This window comes from Myxocyprinus asiaticus, chromosome 5 (assembly GCF_019703515.2).
Source record: "Myxocyprinus asiaticus isolate MX2 ecotype Aquarium Trade chromosome 5, UBuf_Myxa_2, whole genome shotgun sequence".
In the NCBI taxonomy this organism is placed as follows: domain Eukaryota; kingdom Metazoa; phylum Chordata; class Actinopteri; order Cypriniformes; family Catostomidae; genus Myxocyprinus; species Myxocyprinus asiaticus.
In genome coordinates this window covers 37461455-37479612 of record NC_059348.1, presented here as the reverse complement: position 1 = coordinate 37479612, position 18158 = coordinate 37461455, and the positions used below count along the sequence as shown (strand labels likewise).

At 38.4% G+C, this 18158-nt stretch overlaps 1 protein-coding gene across 5 annotated transcripts in view; it reads right to left on the bottom strand.

Annotated features, from left to right (window-relative positions):
* Window positions 1–18158, bottom strand: part of LOC127441377 (astrotactin-1-like) — a 502716-nt gene that overhangs the window by 3183 nt on the left and 481375 nt on the right. For all 5 annotated transcript variants that reach the window (XM_051698730.1, XM_051698731.1, XM_051698728.1 and 2 more), the window contains 2 exons: window positions 13028–13128; window positions 9581–9764 (listed from right to left, as the gene is read on the bottom strand). In XM_051698730.1, the coding sequence (XP_051554690.1) occupies window positions 9581–9764; window positions 13028–13128 (285 nt within the window). The remainder of the gene's footprint in view (window positions 1–9580; window positions 9765–13027; window positions 13129–18158) is intronic.

The window sequence follows — 18158 nt, the reverse complement described above, 5'->3', positions numbered from 1 at the left end:
AGCAAAAGTGTACACAGTTACCAAGAAGACAACAGTGTCAGTAAAGAGAATGCTTAATTACAAAACTAAAATTTTATAAAAAAATAAAAAAAGCTTTTTAAATGGATGACTTGGACCGAATAATTAAGAAAATCAGCCACTAAGTGCCCAGCATATAGATGGAAACTCCTTCAATACTGTTTGAAAAGCATCCCAGGGTGATACCTCAAGAAGTTGGTTGGTTGAGAAAATGCCAAGAGTACATTTCCACAAAATCTAGGCAAAGTGTGGCCACTTTGAAGATGCTAAAATATAACATAGTTTTGATATATTTTGGATTTTTTTAGTCACAACATATTTCCCATATTTCCATTTCTATTATTCCATAGTTTTGATGACTTTACTATTATTCTAAAATGTGAAAAAAAAAAAAAAATAAAAAAAATTATATATATATAAAGAATGAGTAAGTGACCCTAAACTTTTAAACAGTAGTGTAAATGCATTCAAAAGAATGATATAAATGACAGCATCTCTACACCAGTCAGGGATAGTTTTCATTGTATCTGCTAGTGATTTTTTACATAATTAAAATTCCATTATAATACGTTGTGAAGTGGAAGCCAAAATAAATAATGAATTTATAGTCCAGTTTTGCAGTGAATGTGTAAACAAACAACTACATTTGAATGTTACATGAAGCCTCAGTCAAAACTAATAAAAAAAGACACTCAATAGAATTGAAAAGTACTGAACTTTAGCTTCCATTAACTATTGGTCTGTATTACCTCGGAAGCTGTCTTGACAGGGAAAATTTTAGTTTAGGCTATGCCATAACAATTTGATATAAAAACACCACAGACTTGATTTATGATCAATCTACCCAGTCCAGATTTTGAAGAGCATCATTTAAAGAGTGCAGACAGAAGACCTGTACTTTAGTTGAATATGGCCATCTCCTGCATTTCGTATTTATTATATTGGGGTCTCCCATCAATCTTTTAGTCTCACTCTCAGGAGCAGTTTGTGAGGTGGACATTCTCAGAATGGATAAACTTAATGGAATGCTCCATTTTTAAACCACCAAAGAAAAAAAGAAAAGAAAAAACAAGCCAATGTCTAGAGCACTGTATAATAGCAATATTATAAATTATTATGCAGTATAAATATCATAATATCTGCTAGCAGAAAATGCTAACTTACAGATCATTAAGAGAACAAGACATGAGCTGTGCACATCTGTACCTGTGTGTTTCTTCAATTACTGGCAATTTTGGGCCTTTGGATTTTTAGAACATCAATTTTTAAACCCCTTAAAATCCATTCATCCATCCATTTTCTATAACCGCTTATCCAGTGTAGGTTCGCAGGGAGTGCTTAAAATCAAAACCCTTAAAATGCACTTTTCACACTCTCACAAGATTATTTTTCTAACTAACAAATGTCATTTCCACCACACCTCACATTATGTATTCAGTTTAATAACATCTTTTAAAGGAAATAAAAAAATGTATGTGTGAAATATCAAATGTTAAAAAAATGGCAATGAAATGGCAACTCCTTTATATTGCTAAAGCTGATTTCATAGCAAATATTTTATGTTTTCAAAATACACAATATTCACACTTTTTGCATAAAAAAACAAAAAACAAAAAAAAAGCTTGATTGGAAAAGGCACACAACAATAGTCTGCTCACGATGTGATATTTACCTTCATTTGTTTTTGTTTTATTCACACATCACGTATCTTTCACATTTCTTCTTAAATTAATATGTTGGCACAATTATATTTTTGTCTACTAAATTAATTTCAAACATTTAAGCATATGCCTTCAAATCAAAAGGTTTTTAAGAACATGAGAAACATTTCAGGCAAGTGACCCCAAACTTTTGAACGGTAGTGTATGTCTCTAATGTCTTGCCACATTTCAGTGGTTGTAGGAATTTGGATGTTTATTTGCTTAAAACAAAACGCTGTGATTTGTTATCCTTTATTTTTTTCAAGAAAGTACATCTTGGTCTCCAAATAGCAACAGTTGTCACCATAAATCCCAGCATGTATGAAGGTGGAAAATGGCCTCTTATTTCCAAGGTACGTTTTCAACCTCATTGGTTCTGCCAGTGCCTCTCTCTCTTGAACTCTATTACCTTGCACTATAGTCTGGCAGGAAACAATCAAGTACATTCCACAGACACCCACAGTAATACAGGGCATGTCGACTAACCTCACTCCAGACTTCTATAACCGCCATTCGGCATGGCTTTATTGCTCATCATAACACAAAGATGACACAATTTAATAGCTCAGGATGCACTGGAATAATCTTAATAACAAAGAACTGTGACCGAACACACAACTGAATTCCACCAATTAGAGCATGAGTCAGTTCTATAATAGGCCAGTCCACCAATTTAGCGTGAGTTAGATGAATTTTTTATGAAAACAGGAAAACAATGTTTTTGACTTTGCAACTTAATCCATTTCGATCCAAGCCAGCACCAGTTTATATCTTGAGTGGGGTCAGTTTAGTGACAATTATCTTGTATTATGATTAGCTAATGAAAATTGCATTTAAATAGTTCACATTGTTTGTAATGGGGAAACCCCAGTGAACTGGAAAATGTAAAAACTAGAAACCCATTGCTGTTTTTGGGGGTGAAACATTCTTTGTATTTAAGACTTGGAAACCAGTTCTCTTTGTTTATATTTCCATCCTGTTCAATGTCTTTCAAAAATGCTGTACGGACGCAAGGAGACTGGAAATGACGCAAGTTGGAAGACTGATGCTGGGGAGATAATTGCCCATCTCCCCAGACCTCCACTGGAATGGCTTGATTTTTTTTAGCTCTTATCTGAAGTCTAATATCTTGCACAATATTTCACAGAACTAGGTTAATCACAGGGGCATGATCTCACAAACCTCCCATCCTGACGCCCTTCACTGTGCAAAAGCTACCAGAAAATCTGGATGAATTTTGCATTATCTCTATGTATTTGTCGAGACAGCTTTCTGTGATCAACCATTGACCTGTCATAATTTAAACACACAGCTCTCAAATCTCAGTAATGGCCAATGTCAATATTAATGACATCACTTCATCAGGAGTCTTTAATCATTTGCAAGCCAAAGATGCCAAGGTGCATAGAGAGATGGAGCAGTGACCCCCTGTTACGTATTGTATTAAATTGAAAGTTGCATATTAAGCCTGGCCTTATAATATGCTTATACTTGTTGTACTGTTTTCATGTACTTACATTGATGGAAAAACATAATACTTGTGTATTAAGACATAATTATAAATATATTTTGTGCAATTATTAAATATATTTACAGAGTGACTATTTGCACGAGTAGCAAATAGCACCTGCCACACTATTTGCACTCAAATAGTCTGGTTGAAACAGACACTGAAGACAAACTGCACCCCCAAGTACAGCTGCAGTGGCGTGATGTGTAAACACATTGTTGATATGTTTTTTTTTTTTTCATCCTGACCACCGGGCTAAATTTCACCTTTTGTCCTTTTTCCCATCTTGTTTCCTGTTTCCACTTTTAATATTTTCTTTTAATATTACTTATAATAATACATAAAAATGAATAAAGGTTTCCTCGCAGTAATTTGGTCACACTTATGGTCGAGGAGTTTAGAGAAAGGTTTTATCCAGGTATAATTAACCATTTTTTACTAGTGGTATCCATGTTTTATGGCAGAAGCCTCCATTTGAATGCAATTAATCAGGGTGTTGCTACAGTAATACCATGCTAATATAGTAACCATGTTAAATTGTGTGGTTAGTGTTACTATGATTTTACTACAAATTACCATAGTAAAACTACGGCTACTGTAGTAAAAACATGGTTAATTTTTGTAAGGGAAGGTTAGGGTTAGGTTTAGGGGTTGGGGTTGGTGTAGGTTGTCTGTGGTACTCTAAATAAACAAAATAAAAACATTGCAGTGATGCCACTGTACTGTATGTTAGTATTTAATTGGGGGTGTAAATAGCTTCTTACACTACTTGCAGTTAGTGCAAACAAGATGCTTTTGGTTGCTATCAGTTGCATAACTTTGATCTTAAGGGCCCCAGTACAAGGAATCAGTCAGACCCCCTCATTTTCGCCTTCCTGGAGAGGGTCCCCCTCGTTACTTTTCAGGGGTGGACTGGGAACAAAAATAGGCCCTGGAGAAAATGTTTCGGGATGTGGGAGGGGGATGGATGGTTGATGTTAAGTTGTCAACCGGGCATACAATGAAAGCAAATGGTGACTGAGGCTAACATTCTACAATTCTTTTTGTGTTTCGCAGAAGAAAGAAAGACATAAGGGTTTGGAACAACATGAGGGTGATACATGATGACATAATGTTGGGTGAACTATGCCTTTAAAAATCCATTTACCCTTTAGCTACCATATAGTTCTCCTTTATAGAAACTTTTCTCTTTTTCTAAATAATAACTAAGCTGGATGTGAGACATTACATGGTCTGGCTGAGAAATTACCTAAGGCTAACTCTTGAATTTGATGAAGCTACCATTAATCCATTATCTTTTTAATCCATTTGTTTAAAACATATGCCACCGTTGAACTCTTCACAGCGATTCCCTCGCATCAGTCACATTGGGTGGGATAGTTTAATGTTTTTAAAGGAGCACCTGAGGAGCAATGGAAAACCTTGAAACATGGAGATGATTAAATGTAACCTTTTTACATTGAACTGAGCCTCAGGTATGGTTGTCCAAATGTCCATAATTAAATTCACCTGCCTGTTCTGTGCATCGGTGAGGAAGTGTTCAGGTTTTATATCAAACACATGGCTGTGTTTAGAAAACGTTTCAATGTAATTCTAAAATCCAGACCTTATTTGTCTTAGGTTTATTTTGGAGAGTGTATAAAGACTACCACCCTTATTAATGTACTGTAATCAGTTTGATTGCATTCAATGTAAACATTATTAGCACAAATACCCTATGTCTGACATTTAGATCTGTAATAGAATAATCTGACTATGTAATTTAAGGAGCTATAAAACGGCACCAAAAATTGTGTTAATCTAGAAAGTAAATAGCATTAAAGGTTTATCATAATCAGGGATGGGCAGCATTTCAGATACATGTATTTGAAATACAAAATACTATTTTGTACTTTGTATTTTAGTCTTTAAAAAGACAAAAAAGCACAGTTCCACTGTTCTACTTTCCATATAAGATGAGTCTGAGCCCAGAGAAGTCAGCAGTGTTTCTGGACAGTGTTGATGTAGGGATTCTGCTTTGCATAGTAAAGTCTTAACTTGCATCTGTGGATGCAGCGGCGAGTGGTGTTGACTAACAAAGGTTTACTTAAGTTATCCCAAGCCCATGTTCATGATATCCATTACAAATGAATCACATTTTTTAAGACACTGACGTCTGAGGGATCAGAGATCACGTGCATTCAGAAGTGGTTTTCGTGTTCTCCTTTACGCACTGAGATTTGACCATATCCTTGAATCTTTTAAATATATTGTGCACTGTAGAGGGAGAAATGCCCAAAATCCTTCCAATTTGTCTTTGGTGAACATTGTTCTCAAAGTACAGGATTATTTGCTGAAGCATCTGTTGGCAAATTGACAAGTTTTGAATGATCCTTGCACTTGAAGGACTAGGCTGTTTTTGGAGGCTCCTTATACAGTACTATGACACAATTGCCTCACCTGTTTAACATCTTCTGTTTCACATTGCCTTGTTATTTCAACTTGTCCAATTGTTATTAGTCTTATATTGCCCATCTCAACTTTTTTGGAGCGTGTTGCAATCATCTGATTTGAAATTACTGTACATTTTCAAAAAAACAATAAAATTCACAAGGTAAAACATCATATTATGTGTAGTTGTGGCACTTTCAATACAGCAATAGGGGAATATAATTTAAAAATCACTCCTTTTTGTTTTTATTATCATTTTTTCATACTGTCCCAACTTTTTCAGAATTGTGGATGTATTTTCATGATACAAAATACAGAATTTTATTTTGATACATTTTTTCCCCACACAGTATTTGGTATTTTATTTTGATACTGTCGCAGTATGGCAGAAAGGCAGGACCCAAACGCAGGGATGGAAGATTAAATAAAGCTTTTATTTATAGCAAAAAAAAAAAAAAAAAAAAAAAAAAAAAAAAACACACCTCACAATGGAGAAAAAGTCTAATGAAACAAACTAGATATCACTAGTCTTCAGGAACCGACTAAGGGCTATTTTAGTCAAACCGCCAGACAGGACACATACAAACCAACTAACAAACAAAACAATTCAGCACAGGACAGAACACAAATGGGACTTTAGTAGGGAAAGGCAGATAGGGAGCGGGTAATAGTTAATTGAGAACGAGCTGTTGCCTGGGCAACAGAGCTGGCATTCTCCATATGGCACCTGCAAGACACAAGAGGTAGTGAGAAACAAAACAAACACAGGAAAATACTCAGACAAGACAGACAGACAGACAGACAATCATGGGAGGCACAGTCAGGCCAGACTGTGACAGTACCCCTTCCCTGACGGATGCCTCCTGGTGTCCACAACAGATACACCAACATAAGAGGAACAGATCAGGGAGCGAGGGTGGGAAGACAGACAAGGCATGGAGCAAGAGTGTCCGGATCCCGACACCAGAACCGAAACTGAACCAGACAGGAGAATCAGGATCCAGACACCATGCTACGACATGAAACGCAAAACAGACTGAAGAGGAAGGAAACCAAAACCGAAGCTGTGCTCCCACACAGAGACAAAAACAAAGACAGATATAGCACATGGCCAGGAGACTAACACTAAGCCATACGCTCAACACCAACACAGAACATGTGTCAGGATCCTGTCAACACAATAAACATGACTAACAAAGTGACAGGATCCTGACACTTCCCCCTCTCAAAGGAAGGCCACCTGGCATCCCAAAAGGGGAACATCAAAAAACAGACAAGACAAAAAAACAAAACAAAAAAAAAAACAGGCACTAACACAGAACAGAATAGCGGGGTCCGGTGGCCTGGGAGTCAGCAGACTGGGCGGCTGCCACTAAGGACTGAATATGTGGAGCGGCGGCCGCTACGAAGTGGACAGGCTCGTCGACAGCCTCAGGGAACTGGACAGACTTGACCACAGGGAACTGGACAGGTTCATCAATGAACACAGGGAACTGGACAGACTTGTCGACAGCCACTGGGAACTGGACAGGCTCGTCAACAGCCACTGGGAACTGGACGGACTTGTGGATGGCCAGAGGGAACAGGAAAGGCTCGTTCACAGCCTCAGAGAACTGGACAGACTCAATGACTACAGGGAACTGAACTGGCTTGTCAACGGCCTCAGGGAAATCGACAGACTCAATGACCACAGGGAACTGGACAGGCTCGTTGACAGCCGCTGTGGTCGGGAGTGCTGGCATCAACTGGGGAACGACCTCCGTGACCGTGAACACTGACAGGGGCAGGGGAATGGCCTCCGTGGCAGTGGACGCTGACAGCGGCAAGGGAATGGCCTCCATGGCCGTGGACGCTGACAGCGGCAAGGGAATGGCCTCCGTGGCCATGGACACTGGCAAAAGCAGCGGAATGGCATCCGTGGCCATGGATGCTGACAGCGGTGAGGGAACAGCCTCTGTGGCTGTGAGCACTGGCAGCAACTGGGGAACTGCCTCCGTGGCCATGAGCACTGGCAGCGACTGGGGAACTGCCTCTGTGGTGTAAGCGCTGGCAGAAATCGTGAGTGGGCCCTTCTCCTCCTCCTCCTCCTCCTCCTCTTCTGGATGGTCAGAAGCACTGCTGTGGAAATGGCCGCCGCCTCCTGGTGGTCTGCAGCGGGTTCCTCCGCCTCCTGGTGGTCTGCAGCGGGCTCCTCCTGGCGGTCAGCAGCAGACTCCTCTGCCTCCTGGCGGTCAGCAGCAGGCTTGGCCTTTGGGCTGGGCTTCCTCCTCCTCCTCCTCCTCTTCCAAGTCATGGAGGAAGTGGCAGAGGTGTCCGCTTCTGTGTGGGGGGTGACATAATTCTTGGGCTGGGGTGGAGACAGGGCAATCTCCGAGGCACAGGCTGTGGAGATCTCGCCCCACTTCATAGCCAGCCTAATGTTGTCAAGGAGGCTTCCCCCTTAACCCCACTCTGGGATACATGACTTGATGGGTTCCGCTAATCCCTCCCTGAACAGGTCGATCAGGCGGATCTGGTTGTACCACAGACCTGAGGATGCTGCCAGAAACTCCAAGGCATATCCCCACACAGACTTGTCCTCTTGCCGCAGCTCGAAGAGTTCTTTAACACGAGCAGCTCCTCGGCGAGCAGAAGAACATGGGTTGAAAAAAAAACAATTCTTCCCTGCTGGGTCCATAGCTGGCTGAATTGTTCTGTCACAGTATGGCAGAGAGGCAGGACCCAAACGCAGGGATGGAAGACAAAATAAAGCTTTTCTTTATAGAAGCAAAATACAACAAAAACTCTCACAATGGAGAAAAAGTAAAATGAAACAAATTAGATAACACTTGTCTTCAGGAACCGACCGAGGGCTATTTTAGCCGAACTGACAGACAGGACACATACAAACCAACTATCAAACAAAACAATTCAGCACAGGACAGAACACAAACGGGACTTAAGTAGGGAAAGCTAGATAGGGAGCAGGTGCCACCGATGATAGTTAATTGGAGAACGAGCTGTTGCCCGGGCAATGGAGCTGGCGTTCTCCACGTGGCACCTGCAAGACACAAGAGGTAGTGAGAGACAAAACAAACACAGGAAAATAATCAGACAAGACAGACAGACAGACAGTCAGTAGAGGCACAGTCAGGCCAGACTGTGACAGATACATTTAAACTGAGGAATTTTGTATTTTTATTTTAAGTACATTTTCATGTATTTGTGCCCATCACTAATCATAATAAGGTTTGAATGCAATCAAGAAAATGTTGATATTTTACCACCACTAAAATCAAGTGAAAACAAAATGTACTTCAACATTAGGTCAACACAATTATTTCTATTTGACCAAAATGCAAACTCAGAACAAGCTTAGAATATAAGTCTATGGCAGAGTTTGGAATTGCATACTACCCATACAACTCATATTATTTCTGCCTTATTTGTCAATGGTAAGAGTTGTATAGTAGTATGCAATTCTGAATTTGCCCTATAACATAAAAGATGCCCATACAGATTCTCCGTATAGCTAGACTGAATATTTTTGTTGTTGTTGTTGTTGTTTTATATAATGATAAACATGCTGAAACCAATATACACCATTTCCTCATGACACTTTTTTATTTCTGCCTGTGCTCAACACAAATTCACTGGCTCTACAGTTAATTACTGCAGAAGATTCAGCACTTAAGTCTAATGAAGATGAATGAGAATCAACCAAGTAAAAGATTGCAATATATCTGTTTTGAATTGCAATACACCACACATAAATCGCAGTAATTTTGTATTGCAACCTAGATATTGATATAATATCGTATCACCAGATCCCTGCTGATTCCCACCAAAACCCCTCAGTATTCTACAATACCTGCATTTGTGTGTGCATATCGTCTTATATTTGATATCCAATTTTGGAGAGAGTAAGAATCAGCTTACAAACCTGGGCCCCAGTTCATCTTCACAGCGCCAAGTGAACTCTCCAAAGCTCTCGTAGCGCTGGTTGTAGTGGTAAAGAACTCTGTGGAGGGTTGGTGAGCCCAGATCCATCAGTGTGTTGTAGGCCGTCTGCTGCTCTTTCCCACTGGTGTAGCCATTGAACAGATTATAAATCTTGTCTGCTATTTCTGAGGGAACATTCAGCCAAATCAGGTGACTTATGATCGTCTGAAAGTTGTGCTCAATATTTAATATATATATATACATACACATACACATACTTAAAAAAATATTTTACCTCTCCAGAAATGACAAATACGTTAAACATATATATATATGTGTTTAAAGACCCTTTGAAATAACTGGCGAGGCAGTTTTTTGCCCGGTGTTGACATACATGCGTTTTCTATAAACAAGAAGTTTGCGAGGGAAAAACTGAAGGGCTCATCCCTCCTTTTTTAAATAGTCAGAAATATAATTTTGTTATGTCATAGCCATGAGTCATGATTTGCTGGTCTGTTTTAGGGGGGAGCAGAGGTGGGTAATAATGCGCTACATTTACATTTACTTGAGTAACTTTTTTGGGGGAAAAAAATACTTTTAGAGTAGGTTTAAAAGTGGGTACTTTTTACTCTCACTCAAGTAAATTTCTAATGAAATTTTTGTACTTTTACTTCATTGCAATGGGTGGCATTCCTGTCGTTACATTACTGGGTTTCATTTTAATTAATGTGTAATTTATTGAGAGATTACTGAATGGGACTTTTATGTCAGCGGAAGTTCACAGCTGCGTGCGCTGTCACAGACTGTCACTCAAGCCGAGTCCAACACTGCTGCAACATCATGCTCTTCTAACTAAGTGAAACACTTTCTTCGCTCTGCATGATAACGCTGGCTTTTCTGTGACATGGTGATGGTCATTTTCAGGTTGATTCTGTAAATATGGGCTCTTGTGACATCAGTTTTTGAGTGTAAATTTTTAAATCTGCAGCAATATATCAATGCGCATTGTCCCGCATCCCACGTCATAAGCACTATTTATGCATTTAACCCGCACCCTCGCAGGTGTACTGGAAACTATCGCAGCTACTTCAGGCTGATTAACTGTATAAATCCATGTAAATACCCACGTTAAGTGTAAATCCCTTTTGCTCTGCTGATCACTTTATTGACAACTGGAGCGCAAACAGGCAGCATTTCTGCATGTGGTGCCCTATGCAGGCTGCGTACTCTGTATTTAGGGAGCGGTGGTACTGCTGTAAAGAAATAATTATCTAAATTCTTTCGACACTGAAAACTGTAACTACACTGAACTAAGAACTAAAAGCTATGAAACAGCAAAAGTAGGCATTACTAAAACATGATCTTGCTTTGGTTTATATTTCCCTGTGGGACATTGTTCACATTTTCACTGTAATAATTACTAGAAAGGTTTCCAAACCTCTCTTCTTATTGACAAAATCATCCAGATCTGACATGAGCCCTTAAAGGGATGGCTCACCCAAAAATGAAAATTTTCTTATCATTTACTCACCTTTATGCCATCCCAGATGTGTATGACTTCCTTTCTTCTGCAGAACACTAATAAAGATTTTTAGAAGAATTTCTCAGCTCTTTTGGTCCATACAATGCAGGTGAATTGGTGCCAACATTTTAAAGCTAAAAAAAATCACATAAATCAACATAAAAGTAATCCCTAAGACTCCATTGGTTAAATCCATATCTTCAGAAGCAATATGATAGGTGTGGATGAGAAACAGAGCACTTTCACATTCTTCTTCTTGTGTTTTTGGTGATTCACATTCTTCTTTGCATATCGCCCCCTGCTGGGCTGGAAGAAGATCTTCTAGCAAAAAATGACTTAAATATTTATCTGTTTCTCTCTCTCTCTCTCTCTACACACACACACACACACACACACACACACACACACACACAGACACAGACACACACACACACCTATCACACCACTTCTGAAGATATAAATTTAACCACTGGAGTTGTATGGATTACTTTTATGGTGCCTGCATTTGCTTTTTGGAGCATAAAATTGTTGGCACCCATTCACTTGCATTGTACTGACCTACAGAGCTGAAATATTCTTCTAAAAATCTTCATTTGTGTTCTGCAGAAGAAAAGACGTCATACACATCTGGGATGGCATGAGGGTGAGTAAATGATGAGAGAATTGTAATTTTTGTGTGAACTACCCCTTTAAAGTGATAGCTCAGCCATAATTTAATATTACATCATCATTTACCTACCCTCATGTTGTTCCAAACCGTGTGACCTTCTGTATTCTGTGGAACCCAAAATATGTTAGACAGAATGTTAGGGACTGACAGTCTCAGTCACCATTCACTTTCAATATATATATATATATATATATATATATATATATATATATATATATATATATATATATATATATATATATATATAAACACATTCACTGAAAGTAAACGGTGACCACGGCTAACATTCTGTCTAAAATCTCCTTATTGTGTTGCATGGAAGAAAGTCATATGGGTTTGGAACATCATGATGGTGAATAATGACTAATTCCATTAATAATAATAATAATAATAATAATAATAATAATAATAATAATAATAATAATAATTCTGTAATACATGTGAAATGTGTATTATGTAATGGAATGTAGGGAGTTAATGTCCATTATGTAATTTAAGAAAGTAACAAGTTACTACTTGAGTACTCTTTTAATTGGATACTTTCTTAGTCTTACTCAAGTAATTATTTATGTTAGCACTTTTACTTCTACTTGAATAATTTTTTTAAAAGTAATTGTACTTTTACTTGAGTACAGTTTTTGGCTACTCTTCCCACCTCTAGGGTGGGGGGGGGGGTGAGACATTATCATTCTAAGGAGCATCTGACTGGACAAAAATATGGATGCAAGGAGTCATCAATATTTTTGGTCCGTTATTCTAAAGGAAAATACTGTACATTTACAGTTTTTGAATTTTAAACGTGTGAATCTACTAAAAGGGAATTTTGTTAACGTTGAGGTGGACACTAGCATATAGATGTCCTCAGAGCAAACACACATGGACCAATGCCACAAAACTCTTACACAAAATACACAGAAATTTGATTTCAAGAGGCTTTTAAAATCATGCACACTCACATAAGATCAAAGAATACAGTTTTATCATTGGCCTAATTTATTTATTTATTTATTTTACATGGAGCTAGGCTGTCCGCCATGTTTAGATCACATGACCAACCAAATACCACAATATATATTTGATTTCGGTACCCCCTCTATTTTCGGACACTTTTGCTCACAGAATAAATGAATCTATCAGACTGCAAGCTGCACATTCCTAAAATGGCATCAGTAACCAAATATTATTTTTGCATGATGCTGCATCCACGGCATCTGAGTGTATATTTCAAAGTACATACAATCATCTACTGTACGTACCTAGAGCCTTGACATCATCCACTGTGGGACAGGGAGTTTTGATGGTGACCTCGCTGGGGTTGGAACGCCGACCCATGTTGTCCACCGCCCACAACCGAAACCTGACAAATGTGACAATCATACAACATTTATTACTCTCTCTCATTCAGTCCTAATAAGGATTACAAATTAATTAATTTATTTTGGGCTTTATAGCAACTTTTATTGATAGAGTAGAGCATCTGTGCCACCACAGCCCCGTTAAGGTAAGTCTCAAGTACCTCTTTACCTACACCAAACCAGAAATGTGTTCCAGTTAACTTGTAATATGCTGGGAATCAACAGTGAATGTATTTATAAATGAAATCCAGATGGGACATTTAACAAAAGTGAAGTCATTTTCATGTTGAAATTAAATAGCTCAACAAGTAATAAATAGCACCCTCAAGTGTATACACTGTCATCTGTGCAAATCCTTAGGAGAAGTTATAACTTACAGGTGACAAAGACTTTAATAAAACAAAAGTAAAATCTTTCTAAGTAACCCCTGGAATCTGCTTGAGTACCCCCTAGGGTAAACAACATAACCCTAAGGTTGGGAATCACTGCAGCAGAGAAAAGACTGGACATTATGCGAGGAATGGGACTGGGACAAGATGCAAGCCATATTTGAACCTGCATCTTCCAAACAAGCACCACAGCTCAACATGTCATGTTTGCTAACCACAAGGCCATGGCTCCAAAAACAAAATAAATAGAATTATTAAAAAGTCATCATGTCAGGGTTAGGGCTAAATAAATAAATATTATTTATTTGGATATTTTATTATTATTATTATTTCCAAACATCTCGGAAATTATAAGCTCAAACCATTTTTACGGGTCATTTTTAAGTTTTAAGAGTCAACCAATTGTTTTACTGTGTGAATAATGTAATCATATAACAGCATATACCTAAGCCAAAATGCATTTCTCCCACTGGCGCCCACCCTCTGTGTAACCATTCCAAAGAAATCAGTACAATTACTCTATCGCTGACGAAATGTGCTGAAGGCTAGAAGAGGCAGTTTGTTAAGATTGAGTTGAATTATATCCCCATCTAGTGGAAGATAACGTAAACAACTACCACATGCAGTGTCACAGCGGTGGCATCCTTCAAAGCGCTGAACAGAGTGTGCATGTGAGGTAGGAAGTTCGGCACTGTATGTCTTGTGTTTGATTTGATGAAAGGGCCTCAGTATGTAATTTCAACAGTGAAGCTCTGCTCTATTAATGAAGGGCTGTTTATAGTCGTTTCTCAGCATATTCATACAAAGAGAAGAGGAAGTTAAACAAAAACATTTTAAAAACATTGGATAATATATTATAAACGGTTTACACTATTTAGTAAGTTTAGATTTTATAAGCCTGCTTTGGTGATGGTGAGGAAACAAGATATGGTATGCACAGCCTTTTCTGCACTTAATAAAAATTATTTTCTTAATCAGCATTTTTGCCTTGTTTGCCAGTTAAAAATGTGTAAACATCCTTAAAATGAGATCAATTTACTTGACCACCACAACTGTAAGAGACAATAAGATGTTTTTAGAGAATATATCTTGAATTACGTTATTTATTTCATATCCCACTGGCAATTTGTTTGTGAAAAAAATGGCAATTGAAAAGATACTGAGAAAGAAAAGGGATTTTGTTTTTTACTGGAAAACGAGACTTCATAAGAAATTAATATTTTTATTCTTATTTATTTATTTTGCAGTGTGCATATATATTTTGCTTGAAACACGAAACTTTGAAAAGAGCCTGACAATAATACAGAACAGGTCCATAAATGATAAAGAGACAATGTGTGCTCCTTTGAACAACACTCATGTATCAAAAACATTTGGAAAGTTAGTGTACTCATGAGGACCCAATTCCCTCCCCTATTTCTCTCTCTTGGCTGGTGTAATCTCTTCAGCGAGACCTCCATGTCCACATTGCATGTGCGTGCTAACTACCTTCATGTGTGAAGGACATGCACCACAGGAAATGGGCAGGAAAAGGTAGCCGTATGTTTAAATTCAAGCACCTACGTGTAAAGTAATATACCAAAATTAGATACAAAATTCAAAACAAATGTATTTTAAGCTTACACATAAAACAGATGCTGCTCTGCAAAATGTGAAGTGATATACAGTTGATGTCAGAAGTTTACATACAATAAGGCTGTCATAAAAAGTCACAAAAAGTCATTTTTGATGACTAATTGGTCCAAAGTTTTAGGCTAATTGGAGTCAATTGGAGGTGTACCTGTGGATGTATTTTAAGGCCTACCTTCAAACTCATTGCCTCTTTGCTTGACATCATGGGAAAAATCAAAAGAAATCAGCCAAAACCTCAGAAAGAAAATTGTGGGCCTCCACAATTCTGGATCCTCCTTGGGAGCAATTTCCAAATGCCTGACGGTACCACGTTCATCTGTACAAACAATAGTACGCAAGTATAAACACCATGGGACCACGCAGCCATCATACTGCTCAGGAAGGAGATGCATTCAGTCTCCTAGAGATGAGCATAGTTTGGTGCAATAAGTGCAAATCAATCCCAGAACAACAGCAAATGACCTTGTGAAGATGCTGGAAGAAACAGGTAGACAAGTATTTATATCCACAGTAAAATGAGTCCTATATCGACATAACCTGAAAGGCTGCTCAGCAAGGAAAAGCCACTGCTCCAAAACTGCCATAAAAAAAGCCAGACTACAGTTTGCAAGTGCACATGGGGACAAAGATCTTACTTTTTGGAGAAATGTCCTCTGGTCTGATGAAACAAAAATTGAAATGTTTGGCCATAATGACCATCGTTATGTTTGGAGGAAAAAGGGTGAGGCTTGCAAATCGAAGAACACCATCTCAACCATAAAGCATGGGGGTGGCAGCATCATGTTTTGGGGGTGCTTTGCTGCAGGAGGGACTGGTGATATCTCAAGACATCAGCCAGGAAGTTAAAGCTGGGTCGCCAATGTTTCTTCTAAATGGACAATGGCCCCAAGTATACCTCCAAGTTGTGGCAAAATGGCTTAAGGACAACAAAGTCAAGGTATTGGAATGGCCATCACAAAGCCCTGACCTCAATCTGATAGAAAATGTGTGGGCAGAACTGAAAAAGCATGTGAGAGCAAGGAGGCCTACAAACCAGACTCAGTTACACCAGTTCTGTCTGGAGGAATGGGCCAAAATTCCAGCAACTTATTTCAAGAAGCTAGGGGAAGGTTTCCCAAAATGTTTGAATCAAGTTAAACAATTTAAAGGCAATGCTACCAAATACTAACATAGTGTATGTAAACTTCTTACCCACTGGGTATGTGATGAAAAGCTGAAATAAATCATTCTCTTTACTATTAACTATTATAATGTATTTGGCTAAGGTGTATGTAAATGTCTGTCTTCAACTGTATGTGTGGGGTTTGTTTACATACAGCTAAGGTATATTTGTGTATATACTGTACAAGTACAGACGCTAATGCAATCATGCATTAATAAACTCATAGCTCATATACATTATTACAATTGTATTTATAGAATACTGAAGACTGGACAATAAGCACCTTCATTTTGTCCCAGCAGAATCCAATAATTGTAACTGAAAATAAATAAATAAATAAAAATTACAAATGGCATGTAAAAATAAAAAAGTTGGTCAATTATCTTTTTGTTAAGTTTCCTAGTTGAAGTCCTGGTTTTGGAACAGAACTTAGGTAATCCATAATATTTGGGGGTTCCTGTTTTTCAAATTTTGATCGTATCACCCTCACTATAAGGCTCAATATAATACTTCCAGAACTCTTCCAATGCACTGCTTATGGTATATCAAAGGTTTACTTGAGAAGCTTACTCTCTTGTTTTCCAGTAAAAATTCTAAACAACCTTAAAATGGACTTGAGATGCAAAATTAGATAAGATAACAAGACCCATTTTTAGAGAACATATATATATATATATATATATATATATATATATATATATATTTAATATTCCCCATTGGCAAATTGTCTTATTTGTTTAAAAAAAAAAAATAATAATAATAATGTTCAAAATTGTGTTTGTTTTTTGCTTGAAACAAGAAAAAAAAAAAAAAAAAGCATTAAAAACAAAATAGCATAATTCAACATACAGTATATTAGAAACATCTTGGTTACTGATGTAACCTCTGTTCCCTGATGGAGGGAATGAGACGTTGTGTCGATGTAGTGACACTAGGGGTTTGCTGTTGAAAGGCCCAATCACCTTTGCTTTATTCAGAAAAAGCCAATGAAAACTGGCGAGTTGAATTTGCATGCCACTCTTCGCCCCGGACATACGGGTATAAAAGGAGATGGCGTGCACCACTCATTCAGAGTTGTGCTGAGGAGCCAAGAGAGAGTCCCGGTCATGTCAGCGGTCGGTTCAGCACCACGGTAAGGAGGGACACAACGTCTCGTTCCCTCCATCAGGGAACAGAGGTTACATCAGTAACCAAGATGTTCCCTGTATGTCACTCACTCGACGTTGTGTCGATGTAGTGATACTAGGGGTTCCTATACGAAATGCCGCAGGCGCTGAACCATGTCACGAGGTACGGAGGAGTGGACACGGGCAGGCTGCTGCGTGCCTCGCAGTGAGCGCTCGACCACGTCATGACCTTCCTGCGAGTTAGGTAAGGCGTCTCCCTGGTCCCGATAATGGTGGGAGGAGGCACTAACCCGAGGAGGTTACAGGCAGTGGCCTTTCCTGATTTTTGTATTAAGCAATTTCCCACTGAGCAACTGCTAGAATAGTGCTGGGGAAGTGCTCTTTCCTCTCCAGGAGACCACATCCTACTGGAGGGAGGTTAACATGTGTAGAAAACCTCACACAGACTTACCGATAGGGAAGTTCACATACAGTTGTGCTCAAAAGTTTGCATACCCTGGCAGAAATTTTGGCATTGATTTTGAAAATATGACTGCTCATGCAAAAATACTTTTTTTTTTTTTTTTAAGGATAGTGATCATATGAAGCCATTTATTATCACATAGTTGTTTGGCTCCTTTTTAAATCATAATGATAACAGAAATCACCCAAATGGCCCTGATCAAAAGTTTACATACCCTTGAATGTTTGGCCTTGTTACAGACACACAAGGTGACACACAC